This window comes from Pimephales promelas, chromosome 8 (assembly GCF_988280905.1).
Source record: "Pimephales promelas chromosome 8, fPimPro1.hap1.1, whole genome shotgun sequence".
Lineage (NCBI taxonomy): Eukaryota > Metazoa > Chordata > Actinopteri > Cypriniformes > Leuciscidae > Pimephales > Pimephales promelas.
In genome coordinates, this window is record NC_142776.1 from 12,229,615 (window position 1) to 12,249,955 (window position 20,341).

At 41.1% G+C, this 20,341-nt stretch overlaps 1 protein-coding gene across 1 annotated transcript in view; it reads left to right on the forward strand.

The window, feature by feature from the left end:
• Nucleotides 1-491: 491 nt before the first annotated feature.
• Nucleotides 492-20,341, forward strand: part of cacng5a (calcium voltage-gated channel auxiliary subunit gamma 5a) — a 45,060-nt gene continuing 25,210 nt past the window's right edge. The window contains exons 1-2 of the mRNA XM_039655996.2: nt 492-683; nt 19,659-19,894. Of these exons, the coding sequence (XP_039511930.1) occupies nt 19,699-19,894 (196 nt within the window). The 5' untranslated portion in view covers nt 492-683; nt 19,659-19,698. The remainder of the gene's footprint in view (nt 684-19,658; nt 19,895-20,341) is intronic.

Sequence of the window (20,341 nt, forward strand, 5' to 3'; positions counted from 1 at the left end):
TATTTTTTTAATTATCCTGGTTGGCCTACTCCTTTATTCCTCGAACTTTACGTAGTGTGCATATTTACATCTACTTTATAGGTACACTATTATAATTACCAAACGTTACACTATAAATTCGTCTGAATTACGCAGTAGCCTACTTTCCGGGCTTTAATCTAAACTGTCACCAAAAAGGGTAATATGTTTTGTTGTTTTATACTGTTAGTCAGTCACACAACCCTAAGTGAAATGGTATAGGCTAAGATGCGGCAAATCGTTCCGAACTTTATGCCAGTCAGGCTCTAAGCTACAACAATAACACATTAGCCTACTCCATAGGCTACATCCCCCAGAACATTACAACAGACATGAACACCATGCCATACTCAACATCATCTATTTAAAACCAATAACACAGGAGTAATGACACAGTACGCATACACACAGCCGTTGTTTGAAGGGTTGTCAGTCCGTGACCGGTCAGTGACGTGCAGAGAGAGGGAGGGAGTTGTTAGAGCATCACCAACATTAAGCCCAACAGATTTGAGGCGCGTCTCACCATAAACATGTGTGAAGGGTTCTAGAGGTTCGTCTGACTTTTCTGTGATGAAATAAAGTCAAGTGTTAAACATTTGCGTCTATTGCGATTTATCAGAGAAGACCTGAAGAACGCGAGGTAACGTTACACAGTCTCAGCGCAGGTATGTGGAACTAATAACTCTCTTGCTTGCGTTGTTTGCATTGCTTAGTCTTGGCTCATTTGCAGATTTAAAGTGCCCACTAAAAATTGATACGACGCGTTCAGGATCCAATGAATCAGTGTTTTCCACATTTCCTTGTCATATTTGAGAAAACAATCAGAAACTTTTTCCCACCCAGATTTAATTTGCTGGCCTGGGAATGATTTTTTGGGCTATGTGCTCTTTTTGATCATTAAGCGCAAATGGTGGAGAGAAGATAGAATCATTGTCGTTCTGTGTCATATATATTCGAAATACATGCATAATCGTGCACTGAAGGAAGAATAATGATGGCTGCCACAGTGCATTCTGTTGTTGTAAACGGGTTCACAGATTCAGCACCAAGGACAGATTCCCTGCAAGAGCCTGAAGTCATTTGCTGTCATTCTGAAATTTGGTGTGTAAATATATTTTGAATTTTATGTCTATGTCAAAATATACCATCACTTGCACTCTTGATTACAACTACTTTTTTTTTTTTAACCACAACATGTTTTATCTAATGTTTTGTAGCCTATATAACCAGGGCAATATGGGGCACCAGTTTATGTTCCAATGAACTTCTTTTGATTATGAGAGTGCTTACCCTTGTTCTGTCAAATGGAGCGAATTACTGTAGTTTTCCCGTGGTGCGACATATATGCATGTAGACACTATGCATTAAAATTATATATTCAAATTGCATTAATTTACATAATTTATAGCCTTCACCAGTTTTAGTCAGACTTTTCCACTTATCCATCATGTATGACCATATTGCTGTGAATGGCATAAAGAGAAATACCAGGGTGCGTCTCAACCAGCTCCCTAGTTTAGTAGTCAGGGCACTGATCAGGGAGTCAGACATTTTAAGGGCTGTTTAGTGGACAGAAACACTAAACACTTTTTTTTTTAAACAGTTATTTAATTATATATATCAGCATGAACATACATGAGGTAATTAGCATAATCTTGCTAACCTTTATTTAACAGATCCCTGCAACATTTTAAAGTATTTATCATAGTGTAGTTTTAAATAACAAAAACAAAATAATGTCAGAAAGATGTCTGTGCTGCTTTTGTTAGTAAGTACCAGTAGTGACGTTTTACAATGAGGATGTTGTCAGGTTGTCGGAAATAGAGGCAGTGTCCTAATGTGTAATGAATCAGGGTACTTGCCAGTGACATTGCGCTAAGTTTGTTATGCAAACCTGGGAACCATATCATTGGGTTTCATAGACATATACACTAGACCTCACCTTGGGGTTCTAAGCATGCGTCAAAACCGCCGCCATCTTGGAACAGGGGTCTTGTCATAGGAAGTAGCTAGGTAACGCTGCAATCTCTGCCTTTACTTCGAATTCATTGATGGTGGCGGACTTTTGTGCAGCGTATGATGTTCACGGATGAAATCTGTTTAAAAAAAATAAAATGTTCTTTCTGGAATCAATGATAAATACATGTCTGACCATTGGAACAAACCAAAAAAAACAAGAAAAATCGCATTCATGATGATTTATGGTGATTTTATTTCCATTAGACCTGTGTCTACTACATTGACTCTAATTGGTCAAATAATACAAGTTAATAAAAGTAATATAGGTATGTAGAATACTTATTCATATTTATATATATATATAACTGCTATATAAATGTTTTTTTTAAATCTTTATATCTTAATCACACAATCATCAGAGATGAACTAGTCAAAAGTAGTTTCTAGCAACTGCATTCCTTATTGCACATATATTTGTTTTTATGTATTTGAGGTAGGTCAGATGAGAGGCTACAGAGCCCAAACGGACATGTTGAAAGATAAAAACCTATGAGATGGAAGAAAATGTGTAGGTTATGCTGTTGCATTCTCTTGCAAATGGTTTGCATTCCCCAGAGAAGCTTTGTGTTTGATCGAGTTTGCTTGCAATGAACTGAAAAGATTTTATTTCTTCAAATAAAAACACTTAAAGTGACCCCACAGTGACTACTTTTTGTAGTTTTACATTAACTATCAGCCTACATTATGAATTGTGATCCTATTTAGAGCACTAGTAATCTGGATTTGGTCATCTGAAAAGGTGTGTATCTGGATCATGGTGATCCAATTCAATTTTTCTTTAAAAAAAATTACACAAAATTAAGATGGGTTACCTGATCATGGATAGCAAAACATGGGATTTCCAAATCCATATAATTCTGATCCAGGTAAAACAGACCGTACCCAATCTAAAATTCACAGGCATTTATGAACAATATTACACTTCCGATCATGTACTAATATGTAGTGATGTACTTTGCACTTTGAAAAAACTTCCTGCAAAATGGCTTCCTTTAATAGGGGAAACTATACGAGAGTAAAACAATCAATCAATCAATCAATCAATCTATCTATCTATCTATCTATCTATCTATCTATCTATCTATCTATCTATCTATCTATCTATCTATCTATCTATCAATACTTATTTATAAAGCACATTTAAAAACAACCAAATTGCTGAGTGTCACAGAGTCACCATCAGCGTGCGCTCTGCCCACTCATTTACTCTCCCCAGAATTCTGATTCTCCACACAACATCAACACACACTATAAAGTATCACTTCTCCTTTAGTTCCTTGTCTGGTCTCGTCCTTACATGAGTGTACAGACTCTACTCGAATACTTACTGATTCCAACCTACCTCGAAGATTCCACACCTGAACTCGTTCCCCAAACATCCGCTTCCCATCATCCAACTTCTGTCATCTATCTGCTGCCATCAGCCCGCCAAATCCTCTCTCATCATCTGCAAACAGGATATCAAGATTCTCGTCCAGCTAAGTTCATCATCCAGTTCTGATTCTCCAATTCATACTCGCCAGTCTCATCTGTTGTTCCACTCCATGTCTCTGTTTAATAAAACTCTGTTTGATACTATTTACCTGTTTGCTTCTCTCTGTATCGTGACACTGACATACAGATGTCACAAATCCATTCAATCCCTCAGTGCCAGACTTCTCAGTTCCTCCCATACATTCCCTGTCCCCAGAATTCTGGTCACCTCCACCTGTTGTCACTAATCAAAGACATCATCCATTTTCTTGTCTTGTTGCTCATACCTGACTACTTACCCTCCATCTTCATCATCATCCTCGTCCACTTGGCAGTCTCGGAATCCTCTTCAGTCCTGGGACCTGCATCAGAAAGAGACATTGTTATTATCAAGCTAAATTACCTGTTTGGATACTTAACATATCCTTGCATTCTTTGTGTTGATACATCCTAGCGTCTGTCTTCAGTTGTTACAGAAGATCAGATCGAAAATGATAAATGGATCCCAAGGGCTGCTGCCACCGATTTCGCTGCTACAATAGGTTTTACTTCCACCAACGATCACATCTTTAGTGCTACTATCTGCCAGTCCCATGGCCCATCCAGCAACACAGTGGATTTCTACTGTACTTCAATGTTCGCTTCTCTTCAAAATGCAGCCACAGCGGTTCCAAATGGATGTTTCTATCATCTGTTTACTGGCCACACCTTGCAATGGGCTAAATAAATCTGGGATCAAGCTGGTCATCTCACAAGATCTCTAGATGCATTCACCAACCTTTTCAAAGAGGTATTTGGCCAGTCTGTGGATGAACTTGCTGTCCATGATAAGCTGTTTAAATTACAAGAAGGAAAATCCTATGTGATTAAGTACGCTCTGCAATGTCGCACTCTGGCAGTGGCCAGAGGAATGAGGCAGCTTTAATTACTGCATATAGCCAGGTTCTCGCACCAGCGCTGCGGCTGCAATGCACTGTCTACGATGACACCATTGGTCTGGAAAATGTTATCCAATGGAACATCTGTGTATGGAACATTGTATACTAAATTTCTGAGCATTTTAGTCTAGTTTCTGTCATGCTGCATAATGGTTAAATTGATAATCCCGATAATTTTGCTCAAAATAATAATCATAACAATTGTTGTCATTTGAGAAATTTATATTAATCAGAATTATTGCACTTTTAACTATAAGCACAAATCAAGAGAATATCAATCCATGGACTAACTTAACTATCATTTCATTGATGCAACTGCTTTATTTACACTGCATGCACTTTGAGGAGAAGTGTAGAAGATGGAACACACACACACACACACACACATATATATATATATATATATATATATATATATATGCTCCTTGAGTGTAAGGTTTTGCTAATAGTGGGAAAGTTTTAGTGTGTAAGACTCTAAATTACATTCGGCAATCATGAAAACAAATCTCAGATAACGGTTGACTAGGTAACAATGTGTAATTAGACCAAAGGTTCATTTTGCGCCGGAGTTGTCCTTTAAATTAACTTGGTCCATAAACTTGGTCTGAATATTTGGTCCATAAATCAAACACACTTGCATGTAATAATATGAAACTTGGTACACATATACACTTCATCGGTCCAAACAGCTTTTGTGCTCTAAGTTTTAAACCAGCCCGACAGGAAGTTGTCTATTTTGGTCTGAATGTGGATGTTTTTTTCTGCGAGCAGCAATGAAAGGGCCAAAGCCGGCGGCACCACCACCCCGGTGCCTTTAGGTAACTAAAGGTACCAGGGTTGCGGTGCCACCGACTTGGGCCCGTCATCGCTGCTCGCTAGGGGTTGAACCTACTAAGCGATTAGTCGACTAGTCAACCTTAATGCAATGCCATGACGCTTTAAGCTTGTTGTCGACTAGTCACATTGATCATGTGACACTATGATTGCGCTAATTTTGATACCATATGGCAATGATTTGATACCAATGATTTGATACCTTCAAACATATTTTATTTAAACATATTAAACACTCAAAAAAATTATATGAAGAGTTCAGATGCAAAAGCCTCTAAATGCCATTTGAAATTTTCTTCTTTAATGGTGATTTTTATCAAAATTGTATATTTAAGTTCAGTAATTTTACTTAAATAACAATTAATAGGTAATTATCATTGCCATTTAAGTGAAATTACTAAACTTAAATATACAAGTTTGATAAAAATCATCATTAAAGAAGAAAATGTCAAATGGCATTTAGAGGCTTTTGCATCTGAACTCTTCATATGTTGGCTTTAATTAATTTTAATTTGTCAACAGCTTCCACATAACTGGATTACTTTAAACAAACATAATATGTTCATGTAACTTCAACATAATAGAATTATGTAATTTTAAATTATACAATTTAAGTAGTGTCAACGTGAATTTTTAAAGGCTTCCTGACATGATTCAAAGGCATTTTATTATGTTCATTTATCCATTTACATTTCATTTGATTCAGTGACATTTAATTAAATTGATAGACTTTAGCTAGCTATTTGCTAGCAGAAGCACATATTAGCATCTTGAATGCTAAGATTTACATGCTCCTTCATTCAAAGCAACTGAAAATAACAAAATCACTCGACAGCCAAACAAAATGCTCCACTCTTCTCCACAATGGTAACCCACTGTAATTTAAATGGTTTAATAATTCCAATGTAATTTAACATTAAACAATATTGCACACTATCAAGTCTTCCCCTTTTCTAAATTTCTCAAAAAACATAAAATAACACTTAATTTTTATATATAAACATTTATTCTCTCTTAATTCAACCATATGCAAAGGTTTATGATTAATATCCTCGTTTAGATGCTGGATATGGTTATATAGTACAATCAAAACAATATGAATAGAAAAAAAGAAAGAAAAAAATCCATTCACTCTATTGGCTGTACAGCCGCAGAGAATTTGACCAATGTAAGCTGTCCGGCCGGACAACTTACATTGGTCAACTGCTCTTATCCAATCACCAGCTCCACCAGTTGTAGAGCTCTCTAATTATAATTCTTACTAGTAACAATTCAATTGTAGAGCTCTCTGACTAAAAATGAATGGAAGACAATGGAGACATATGACTAGTAAAAATTAATTTGTAGAGCTCTCTAATTGCAATTGTTACTAGTAAGAATTGAATTAGAGAGCTCTGTAATTGTAATTCTTAGTAATAATTGAATTAGAGAGCTCTCTGAATGTAATTCTTACTAGTAATAGCCTAATTAAGTTAGAGAGCTCTCTAATTGTAATTCTTACTAGTAACAATTGAATTGTAGAGCTCTCTAATTGAATTGTTACTAGTAAAAATGCAATAATGACGAGTAAGGCTGGGTACAATTTAAGCTAAAACGGCTTGCCATACGCATGTGTGCCAGAATGTCTATTTTGTTGAGTATCCTCTCAAGAACAGTCTTAAATGAGTTAAATAAATTCTTAAATGGAAGTAAATAGTAGTGAGAGAATGAGATGCGTGAGATCCTGTCAGTAGCCGCAGATCTTAAAGTGACAGGGGCCATTAATTATGTCTGTCAGTAAAGTTAACCTAAAGAACAGAGGGAACAAAGAAAATTACTCACTGCTCTTGACTAAAGAATGTTTGTCGCTTTGATAAGGAGTAATCTATATTTCATTTATAATGTATGCAGGGCAGACTGTTTAAAACCTTATTCAATTTCTTTACGGTACAGTTAAATATGATAATTATTATGGGTTAAAGGTGCTGTATGCGATTTTTAGCGACCTCTAGCGGTGATGTTTCAGAATGCAACAAGAGCGCTTGTGCTCGTGCTCAATCTCAAGAGCGAGCAATCATTCACTACCAGCCACACGGAGACTTTCAACGCAACGGCGAAATTATCACTCGTGCAGGAAACTAATGTAAACTCCCACTGCAGGTACAATAATAGTCTACTTTTATCAGCTTGACGTTGAACTAATGCTCTGTGCTTGAACCATGATCATAATGTTACAATAAACTGCATTTAGCCGACATGTGATGTTATACAGCTTTTTTTTGTTTTTTATATTTATGTGGAGTTTGTGTTGGAGTCTGTGTTGTGCTGGAAGCAGGACGTTTTGGGGGGTTATCAGACTCCATGTCGAACTCCACTCCAGCTGAATTGCCGTAGGATAGAGAGGCTCGGGACTCGGGAGCGCGCATACACGTCACTTCTGATGGATTTCGCAGGAAATCCGACCCGGAGACCTCGCATATAAATAAGAATATTGGCCTTCAGAGATAATGGCAAAACCCGAAAAGTGGATCGTTGCAATATGTGATTACAACCCCTTCAAACACAGGCAATAAAAAAGGATTAATTTTATAAAAATAGTTACATATAGAACCTTTAAATGAGGATTGTCTTAAGTTTACATACATTAAAATTTTGTATCTTTTTTCAAGCTTTTCATTTAAAATGTTTGGGGAAATCATTTTCATCGAGATATCAGGATAATAGTGATACTGGCTTTCATTCATTAAAAAGATGCAATTTAAGCTGTAATACTTAATAAATAAATGGTGCCATTGAAGATCAGTCGTCATCGTCGTCGTCAACACACCAACACCCCCCTCCCTCCTCCAAAAAAAGTTCAGGCTCAGGAAATTTTTTCACTTTAACCCCTGCTAATGGTGTTCGGGAGTTTAGAACATTTCATATGTTGCTAATCTTCAACTCAAAAGTGACATAGGTCAGGGATCAGGTAGCACAGAGGGGGTGTGTGTGTGGAGGGACGGGATGAGTTTTTTAATACTTCCCTACCGTCTCAGGCTTTCTCGACCGATTTTTAACATTGTATATCATAGCTTTAATGCATCTCTAATTCACCCGCAATTAATTGGAATATTATTTTGTATTACATGGATTCATCACTAACGTGCAGATGTGAATTTATAGATTTTTTTTCTTTCTTTTTTTTCATCCTAAATGATGATGTAAACAGGGGGCTGTTTAGCTACATCTGGCCACTTCATGTATTTCTGTGATTTGATTGCTATCCAATCTTGAAAAGATTGCCCTCCGAAACGCATTCGAGACAGATTTAAATCCGATCACTCAAACCACTTCATGAGGAGGTCTGGGCTGCTTTACAGACGAAACTGGACACATGTAAATGTATCTGGTTGTTGAAACCGCATATGTAAATTGTACTTCTCCCAAAAATGCTGAAAAAAAAAAAACGTGTGAGAGCCTGTTCCATTGCTATGTTATATGATTTTTATCTTATGTTATATTATATGCAATGTTATGACGAAGCTGGCACCACGCATTACCTGAGCATCTATTCATAAAGCCAACATAGTTAACTATCATAAATCAAAGTGAATGTAAGTCACAGACACTTAACACACAATCATCTTCATTAAAAGTGTCTCTTTTATTGTCACGGTGTGGTGCAGGCAGAAGAACAGGCAGAGTCCAAAAGCTCCAATACAAAGGTTTACTCACAAAATAACTAGCACGGATACAGGCAGACGGAAGCAACACAGGGTAACATGAACATGGACCGACCAGGACAGACTGAACAGAGGCAAACTAAATACAAGCAAGAATCAAACATAACAAGGTGAAGACAGGTGATACAGATGAACAAGACGATGAACCGGTGGCTGATTAGGGAGTGAGTTCAGGTGTGCAGACAAGAGGATCCTGGGAAGTGTAGTGCAGAAGATGAAGACAGACTGGTGCAGTCGAGGACTGTGACATCACTCCCCCCTCCCGGTAGGCGTGACCTCATGCCGTAGAACAGGAGAGGGAGGGTGGGCGCCTTGAAGGCTGGCCAGGGCCTGGCTAAACCGAGACAGAAAGCCTCCAGAGCGGAGCAGGACGTGGACGTGACCAGGGCGGAGCAGGCTGAGGGTGTGGCCAGGGCTGAGCAGGACGTGGTGGAACAGGCTTAGGGCGTGGCCAGGGCGGAGCAGGATGTGGTGGAACAGGCTTAGAGCGTTGTCAGGGCGGAGCAGAACGTGGCGGAGCAGGCTGAAGGCGTGGCCAGGGCGGAGCAGGCTGAGGGCGTGGTGGAGCAGGCTGAGGGCGTGGCCAGGACAGAGCAGGACGTGGCGGAGCAGGCTGAGGGCGTGGCCAGGGCGGAGCAGACGAACCCTCGGACGTCCAGGGTGGAGCAGACGAACCCTCTGGCGTCCAGGGCGGAGCTGTTGGACCCTCGGTCCAGCAGGCTGTTCGGGCGGCCATGGCGGTGAGGACCCTTCGGGCGGCCATGGTTGAGCGGACCCTTCGGGCGGCCACGGCGGTGAAGACCCTTCAGACGGCCACGGCGGCGAAGACCCTTCAGGACGGCCACGGCGGTGAAGACCCTTCAGACGGCCACGGCGGTGAAGACCCTTCAGGCGGCCGTGGCTGGGACATTGAAGCCCCCCCCCCCAAAATATTTGGGGTGAATCCCCAGATTAGGGGCAGACAGGGCACGAACAGTCTCTATTGGGTCTGTCTCGGCGGGACGAGACTCTGGCTGGGCGGTCTCGGCGGGACGAGACTCGGGCTGGGCGGTCTCGCGGGACGAGACTCGGGCTAGGCTGTCTCAGCGGGACGAGACTCGGGCTGCGCTGTCTCGGCGGGCAAATAGTGTTGTTTCGTATTGCTACATATTAAGTAGCGTTTGTTACCCCCTTGTTCTGTGTAGTTACAGGGTACTGTAAGTGTAACCCCTGCGGGCTGTAAATTAAAGTGGTGCTTGTTACCCCTTTATTACCACAAACTTAACATATTGTTCCCTTATATTTACACAAAAGTACACTATAACTACAGAAACATACACCGTAATTTTGGTGTACTTGCACAGTTGTTTGCGGGTCGTAAAATAAAGTGTTACCAGTCTTTGATTTTGAAATTAGCTGATGATCAATAAAATGCAGTTCATTACTGTTGCTTTCGGTGACTTGAACTCCGTTAAATCTGCATATAGCGCGTTGTTTGAAAAACGAATTTATATCTGTTTTGCGAAAACAAAACATATTTATGTGACCAGGAGTAAATGGAATCTTTTTTGATAAATCAGATCAGTAAAAACGCATGAAGTGTCCAGGTATAAACAGTCCCATTATGAGCTGTCAGGATCTGTATAATTTTCTGTTAATTAATTGCAAATTGTGGCATGTTGCAAATCAGTCTCATCTCTTGTGTTTTTATGAATGATGTCAGCGACTAGTCAATGTCAACTCGACTTTGATGTCATAACAGTCTTAGTATGGCGAAAAAATCTCAAGTCGTTCAACCCCTACTGTTCGCAGCTATATTTCATTTTATTTTTTACTACATTTAGTCTTGTCTTTCATCAAGGATATTGCATGTTTATTTAGTCACAGTTATCATTTTCGTCTCATCTTAGTCATGAAAAAAAAGGTTGTGAGCAAACATTTTTTGTCATAGATTTCGTTAATGAAATTAACACTACTTTCTATGCAGTAGATGGTTAGCTTCTTTGGGGTAGAACAGAGGTTTGTTTAGTAAGACTGCCACACAAAGGGCAGTCAACAGTCATGCTTTTGTTCTTCCCTCATGGTTTTCCAGAGCGTCCGTCATGATGCGCTTCAGGAAGATGTTGAAGAGAGTAGGAGAAAGTAGGCATCCTTGACGTTGTAGAGATTCTGATCAGGAGAATCATTTAATACGCTTCATGTAATCAATAAACTCTTAAAGAAAATAAGAGTCAACAAAGGGGTTTTCAACACATTCTTACGAACATGTGGTTAACTTCGGGATGGACGTTTATTGCTTTAGGCGCCGCAAAGTTCTGGACATTAATTTCTTTTATAGTGATGAATGTTACACCCCCAGAGAATTACGAACACAAGTTATCTATCTTTAAACAAACGTCTCAGTCAAATGCCTCAGTTCTCCCATCTTAATTGGGTTCTCCCTTCTTTTTTACTTGCTAACTTGTTTTGTTTTACTTTTGTTTTACTTTTGCGAATAGCCAGTTAAAGTTCTGAAACGTGTGTCCTCCGTCTTCCAGTCTTCGACAATAAGGCGACCTTCACGCACAATAGAACTGTTCAGGACGCGTTTGAGTTCCCGCGAAATGATCACACGTGGAAGGAACAAAGCAAACTGTGCCACCCATTTCCTGGACTGCACACACACGATATCAACAATACCAACCAGGTCTGAAATGCAAGTGTTCCACTAAATTTTAGACTCAAGTTTCAATCCTGTGGGTGTCTCTGAAGGTTAAATTGTGCTAGCAATTGTATTTGTCCTTGTGTTTCCGTTTTCCCATTTGTCCCTTTCTTATTGTTTTATTCTCATTTGTTTTAGGCCTTGTTTACACGAGAATGCTCGCGGGTGAAAACATAAAAATAGTTTATCGGATGTGCCTTTCGTTTACACGGAGACAGCATTTTTTGGGCTTAAAAATGAAAAAAGTGAAACCACCCTCCAGAGTGGAAATCTTAAAAACGCTCCACAGCCGCTTTCCCGTGTAAATGGTAAAAACGCAAAAGTCTGCTTGACAGTGAAGGTTGTACGCAGACGCGCGGACTTGGTGTTGTTGTGTGGCAGTGCTTCACATTTCCACCTAGCTGCCTGGAGTGCATACTACATTGAATTTCACACTCTTTTGCATCATCATATGCACGTGGATTTCCCACCCAAAACGCTCTTATATATGCAGAATAAAAAGTGATAACAAAACGCCACTTTTGCGTTTTCTCTTCAGAATTGTTTCCGTGTAAACATAGCCTTAGATATATCTTGTGTGATTGTAGTGCAACTTAGTTGTGTTCTTTTATTAAACCTCATTTTATACATTATTTGCCATTGTCTGTATTGATCACATAACAAAGGCTCTTTAATATGAGATCCTAACGCTACAATCTGATATTTGTTAAGTGCACAAACAATGTCAGTAAATTTAAGCTAAAACAGACCAAGTGATTGACAGCCTTTTGCAGAACAGCACGCTGGATGAGCTCACTAAGGAAGCCGCGTCAATCCCTTTGGTATTTTAAAGATCAAACACCTATATGTTTGTGCGGGAAATATTCTGAGTTAATCATAATTCGTAGTGTTTAATTTTTTATATATACCCGAAGCAGACGTGTGTGGTCTAAAACCCCTCGTTTGGTGATTAATTTATGTAAGGACTTGGTTCAAGCTATATTCAATAATTTGTTGATCAAGATCAAAAATTGTGAATATTTTTCCCCGAAATTCAAATTGAGCACAGACTGTCATCTTTAACCAACTACCAATGGCTTCTTTGTGGAGGACTGCACTGGTGGCCTTTTTATGCAGGTGCTTGATGACTCATTAAGATTGGGGCTGATGTTATACTTCCTCATGGTCACCCACAAAGCTGCATGCCAAACCCGGTCAAAGGCTTTCTTAAAGTCCATGAAAACATGATAAAGATGTTGCAAGTACCTGTTGCAGATGATTCTTAAATTAAAAAATCTGTTCGGTGGTACTACATCCTGTCCCAAATCCGACCTGTTCTTCTGCGAAAAGACAATCTTCAGCAACATTCAAATTATCGTACTATTATTATCATTAGCCACCTCAGTAAAGTCCTACTGAAGATAATACTGAATAAGTTGGAATCTTAAGCTATATCCAACTTATTCAGTATTATCTTCAGTATTATCTACTGGGGTGGCTAATGAGAATAATGGTACAATAATATTAACATTGCTGAAGATTGCCTTTTTAGGAAGCATTACAAGAAGTAGTCTAAGTTGTAGGCCACTCCCCATTTTTCCAGATGTTGTTGCAAATGATAAGGGCTTTGATTATTATTTCTCCTCCTGCTTACAACAGTTTAGCTGGAATGTTGTCCACTCCCACTGACTTTGCTTTCTTCAAAGATCGTATTGCTGCTTCAACTTCTCCTCGTAGAATAGGAAGGCTGTATTCTTTATTTATCTGGGGACATGTCAGTACTGCCAGATCTTCATTGGGCGTGTAGTTGTATAGTTCAGAGCAGTACTCCATCCACCTGTTGTAGATTTCTTGCTCTTCCGTGAGGCAATTACCTGCCTTGTTATTGATTGTGGACACTGGGTTTTTTCACATTTGTTAGTTCCTTCATGGTCAGATATGGGCTTCCTTCTTACTGTTGTTATAGTTCGGGCTATTTTCTATTTTCTGACTCTGGTCTTCTATTCAGGTCTCTTTTTCTGCATTCATGGATTTTCTGATTTCTGATGATGATTCTCACCCTCAGAGAAACACTGATCCATCTAAAATCATTTATGCTTATTCTGTGGAGCTAATGGCCCTCTCCTTCATGACTGTCCCATCAGACCTCCAAGATATCTGGTGAGTCCAGTCCAAATCCAACCTTGCATATCATCAGAAACACAAACGAATGTATCAGTTATGGCTACTACCCGTGACTCTTCACCTTGGCTGCACTCACCATGAATCCATCTCGCTTCGGGTGCTGGAAGGATTTACTGCCGACATCATCCTTGGACACCCGTGGCTTTAAGTGCATGAACTCAACATATCCTGCTATTCTGAAGAGATTCTTTCCTGAGGAATGAGATGTTTTAAAGCTTAAAGTCTTCATCTACCAAAAAACCTAACCTATTGTGATGATCAACTCTCCATTCCAGTGATGGCGACTACAATTGAGAGCCCCGTTCAAGACTGTAAGGTGGAGATTCCAACAGCATACCAGGCGTTTCAGGATGTGATTAGCATGCAGTTGGAAACTACCACCTCATTGGCCATGGTACTGTACTATTGAGCCTGGGACCCAGTTACCAAAGGGCAGGATATACCCACTATCCATTCCTGAGCAGAAGGCCATGGAGTAGTATGTAGAAGAGGCACTTCGAATGCTCATATTGCCTACTCTGCCTTTGTTTAGCCGCGCGTCAATATGAAGTTACTATACTGGTGTTCTATCAAATAATGCTACCTATAGTATCAGATTGTAGGTGTTCTGCCTTTGTTTTACTGTCCATTAAAATTGAAATTACGGTGTAGCCTGTGTACTTTGTACAGCTGCCATCAGTCCCTGTAGCTTCTGGTGTCCTCGGAGCTTAGTCCTGCACAAATCAGATCATTTAGTATGATCTGAACCCGCTTCATCAACAATATCAATGGAGAAGGATATATGCAGAGTTGACAGAAAAATGTTACACATGCCGTAGCAGGTGAATACAATAAAGATCAAAAACCCTGCCTCATCCAGTTCAGGTACTGGACCTGCTTGAAACACTCACACCTGGTAGAGTGTCAAAACTATATAGCAGGGAGTGATAATCCCGTCCTTCGGATGAGACGTTAAACCGAGGTCTTGACTCTCTGTGGTCATAAAAAATCCCAGGATGTCTTTCGAAAGAGTAGGGGTGTAACCCCGGCATCCTGGCCAAATTTGCCCAGTAGCCTCTGTCCATCATGGCCTCCTAATCATCCCCATATATACACCAATTGGCTTCATCACTGTCTCCTCTCCACCAGTAAGCTGGTGTGCGGTGAGCGTTCTGGCGCAATATGGCTGCCGTCGCATCATCCAGGTGGATGCTGCACATTGGTGGTGGTTGAGGAGATCCCCCCCCTTCTATGTGAAGCGCTTTGAGTGTCCAGAAAAGCGCTATATAAATGTAACGAATTATTATATTATTATTATTATTATAATAATGAAGCAACAATATTGGTGCATACAAATACAACATAATGCAATAACCAGCCAAGTGCACAATAACAGGGTAGACGCATACTGAAAATACGCAGAACACAGAAGGTTGTGCAATAATTTTTTGTGCCAAGCATATCTACTGACTCTGTTGATTTTCTCCTTGATTCTTTCGACTCAAAAATTAAGAGTGTAATTGATGATATTGCTCCTGTGAAAGTCAGGAAGAATAATGGTAGACAAAAAGCACCCTGGAGAAACTCAACAGCAGTGCAAAATATCAAAACTTGTAACTTGCAAAAAGCTTGCAAAATATCAAAACAAAACCCAAAACTTGTAGTCCATTACAACATCTACAAAGACATCATCCATGCTTTTAATATGGAGCTAGGCAAAGCTAGACAGACTTTCTTCTCAAATATTAGAAATAGCAACTTAAACAGCACACACACTCTTTTTGCTACTGTAGAGAGACTGACAAACCCCCCAAGCCAGATTCCAAGACAGCAAGTGCAGTGAGTTTGCTTCTTTCTTCTCTGAGAAAATCAATAATATCAGAAAGGTGATCAGCACATCCTTGAGTTGCTCTGGAGTCAGACAGTTCAGACCAAAATCTGTAGTTACTATGTCTGTTTTTGAAGAAATTGATGGCACAATTTTGGAAGAAACCGTTCAGCACCTTAAAACATCAACATCAAAAGTGTGTTAAACTGTTTAGAAGCAGATCTCCAAGAGGTGGTAAATGCCTCACTTGTGAGTTTTCCAATCCCCTTAAAAACTGCAGTTGTCAAGCCCCTCCTGAAAAAGAGCAATCTGGATAAGACCATCCTAAGCAATTATAGACTGATCTCAAATCTCCCTTTCATAGGCAAGATCATTGAAAAAGTTGTCTTCAATCAGCTGAACAAATTCTTAAGCTTGAATGGATACTTTGACAATTTTCAATCTGGTTTAAATCTGGTATCACAGCACAGAGACAGCGCTCATGGAGATAATAAACGATTGTGAAGAGGCTCACTTTAACCAGGAAGGAAGAAGACAGGGATCGGCTTGAGCTGGGACACTCTCTTTATTCACGATCTCTTAGATCAAACACAAAGGGGCGCACAGAGCGCGTTCACCGTGCACAAGCACAGCCAGTAACACAATAACTCTCGCTGAATTCTCGCTGTCTCGTTCCACAGCAGCACACACAAGGTCCCAGCTCGTCTCTCTCTCTCGTTCCTTCTCACACGCCGGCTTCAATCCGGTCTCTCCATGTCAATTACTGAAATCAGACACAGGTGATCATCATCTGCAATTGACCTACTTACACTCCTCTCTGTTCCGACCCGCCCCCCGTCCCCCTCCTCCTGGAGAGGAAATCGGCCACAGCCATCTGTACACCCGGCCTGTGGATCACCTGAAATTTAATTGGTTGTAAAGCCAGATACCAACGGGTGATCCGCGTCTTGTTATCCTTCATACGGTGAAGCCACTGTCTAACCTCCTTTTTGGTCTTGGGTCTTGGACAAGTCGCAACTGCTGCCGTCTTATCAATTTGTGGACGCACCTGACCATGACCCAAGTGAAAGCCCAGATATCTTACTTCCACCCGCCCAATTGCACACTTCTTCGGGTTGGCCGTGAGCCCTGCCCCTCTCAGTGTCTTTAGGGCAGCTTGCAAATGCTGCATATGTCGCTGCCAGTCACCACTATAAATGATGATATCATCTAGATATGCCGCGGAATATGCAGCATGCTGTCAGAGAATTCTGTCCATCAACCGCTGAAAGGTGGTTGGAGCCCCAAACAACCCGAACGGAAGCGTAACAAATTGGTGTAATCCGAACAGCGTTGTGAAAGCTGTTTTTTTTTAAGTCCAAATGTCGAATAAAAACGAGCGGAACCTAGTCGATCAAGCAATTCGTCAACTCTAGGCATTGGATATGCGTCAAATTTCGACACAGCATTCACCTTCCTGTAATCCACGCAGAACCGAACCGAGCGGTCCGTTTTAGGGGCCAAAACTATCGGGCTCGCCCAATCACTGTTGGATTCTTCTATCACTCCCATTTCCAGCATTGCTTCTAATTCATTTTGAAGTACATTTTTCTTGTGTTCCGGTAATCTATACGGCCGGCTGCGAACGACCACACCCGGTTCTGTCTCAACATGGTTCTGGATGAGATTCGTTCGTCCGGGCAGGGGTGAAAACACATCAAAAAAATCTACTTGTATTGATTTGATATCAGTCAGCTGGGAGGGTGAGAGGTGGTCACCTCCCAGGGCCAGAGCGAGAGATCGAGACTTTGCACTCACCTCTGGACCCAAATCCTCCTCCCCACTTACTACCGTCGCCAGCATCACTGATTCTGCCTCCGACCATTTTTTAAGCAGGTTGAAGTGATATATTTGATGTGCTCCACCCCTGTCCGTTCGAGCTACCTCATAGTTGAGATCCCCAACTCGCCGTGTGACCTCAAAGGGTCCTTGCCACTTTGCGAGTAATTTCGAACTAGATGTAGGGAGCAATGCAAGCACTTTATCTCCCGGTGTAAACTTCCGCAGTCTAGCCCCCCTGTTGACTCTGTCTGTCCTGGGCCCGCAACAAATTCTCCCTTGATAGCCACCCCAAAGTGTGGAGTTTTGTTCTCAGGTCCAGAACATACTGAATTTCGTTTTTACTATCTGAAGGTCCGTCCTCCCAGGCCTCTCTAAGGACGTCCAGCACGCCACGGGGCTGCCGTCCATAGAGAAGCTCGAAGGGGGAAAACCCTGTGGAGGCTTGCGGGACCTCCCGTACAGCGAACAAGAGGGGTTCTAACCACCGATCCCAATTTTTGGCGTCTTTGTGTACGAACTTTCGAATCATGAATTTTAACGTGCGTTCGACCAAACCGTCTGTTTGTGGGTGGTAGACGCTTGTTCGAACAGATTTAATGCCCAATAACTTATAAAGCTCGCAAATCGTACGTGACATAAACACCGTGGCCTGATCGCTGAACGTTTTCTAACCCATACATGCTTAAACAATCGCCTGATGGACTGAATGAGCCCTTCTCTGATCACTGCGATCGCCTCTATAATCCTGTACAGTAAAATAAATAAGAAGGATTCGGCCTCGAATCTGAGACTGGGTGTGACGTCATGCGCGTTCACGCTCGCCTGGCTATGTGCCTATGCCTTGCAGGTTAGTGTATTCGCCGCCATTCTCTGTGTCAGAAGACAACTCGAGCGACACAACTTTAGTCAACTTTCCACAAATGTAGACGATGGATTCAAAGGGGCTGTTTAGCCTACACCTGGTCACTTAATGCGTTTTCTGTGATCGGATAGCTATTCGATCGTGAAAAGACCAGGTTGCCCTCCAAAACACATTCGAGACGGATTTGAATCCGATCGCTCAAACCACTTGAGGACATGGTCTGGGCCACAATTCAGACGAAACTGGACAAGTGTAAATGCATCTGGTTGTTGAAACCAGGCTAGCCTCTATGTCATGTTGTTTTAGTCATATATGACGACGTGCATCACCTCAGATGAGCAGCTGAGCGCCTATTCATCAAGCCAGCGCGCCGCAATCTATCGCAAATAAAAGTGAAAGTAAGTCGCAGACGCTTGACACTACAATCTTCATTAAAAGTAAAGAAATGAAATGATCTTACCAGGCCTGTCTTATTGCTGTCTTTGCTGATTTTGAAATTAGCCGATGATTAATAAAATGCAGCTCATATATGTTGCTTTCGGTGATGTGCACTTCATGAAATCTGTATAGCGCGGGAATTGAATATCAGATTAATATCTGTTTTGCAAAAACACATTTTTGTGACCAGGTGTAAATAGAATCGTTTTGATAAATCAGATAGCTATCCGATCTGAGAAAACGCATGAAGTGGCCAGGTGTAAACAGCCCCAAAGAGACTGGCTTGTGGTTCATTCCAAACCCCAACGCAAACTCCACGTAAGACAAAGAAAATACAACTTCTGTCTGTCCAGTGCCAGTCGTCGGAATAAGACGAGAGTCAACATCGGGAAGCTTTCAACAAACGGAGAGATCTCCAGTCTGCTCTAGGGCTCAAACGGGTCCTATACAAAGGAATAACTTATATTGTTCATGAATGTGTTTCCATAATAATACAATCATAAGTGGATAGAGTAAGTACATAAAACAGTACAACAAGGAAATAGGTGGAATGGAAACAAAAAACGTTTTCTACTACGCCTGTTTTCCCCTCATACACACATATAAGTGTGTAATTTACTCGAATGCCTTTCCTTTCATATATTAATGACTTGCAGATTTATAACTGTATTACATCATTATGACTGTATCAAAAGATGTGTATCGCACAGTGTGCGGCTGATGCTCCTTTGGTTATGAACAGCTTGTGCACGTGTGTGTATGTGTGTGTTCCATGAGCGTGCACGCAGTTTCGCTTGTCACCAGAGGGGAGTTTTCTGCAAAAACTCAGATACTTGCGTTTTGAACCTTTAAATAGAATATTAAGTAATTTAAGTCTATTTAAGCTCTTTTCTCTTTTATACAGCTCCTGATTTCTGCAGCTGGCACCCCCTGCTATGTGAAAGATGAGCTTGTGTGGCAGAAAGGCACTGACACTCCTCAGCAGTGTGTTTGCTGTATGTAGTCTGGGACTCCTGGGTATTGCCGTCAGCACCGACCACTGGCTCTACCTAGAAGAGGGGGTCATCCTACCCCTCAATCAGAGCACTGAAATTCGAATGTCTCTCCATTCAGGGCTCTGGAGGGTCTGTTTTCTAGCAGGTAAGTGTATGTGTGTGTGTGTGTGTGTCAGAGAGAGAGCGAAAGAGAGACGGCATGTGCTTCCTTTGTGATACTGCTACATATACATTTTTTTTAATAGATTTAAAAAAATAATATTTGTTGTAAAAACGTCTCAGTTACTGATGTAACCCTCGTTCCCTGAAGGAGGGAACGGGAGATGTGACGTCCACAGGGTCACTTCAGGGAGCCCTATCAACTTTGAGTATCTACAGAACGAGCCAATAAACGTTGGCGTGCGTGAGAAGCGGCACGCACCCCGCCCCGCAGCGCGAGTATAAACAGGAAGCGGGCGCATGCATTCAATGTTTTTCGCTAAGGAGCCGAGACGTTCCCTTTCAGTCGCTCACATTCAACGTGACTTTGGCTGGGGTGAAAGGCTTGCTTAGAGGGAGTTCGGACTTCTGCTCCATTATAACCCACACAGTG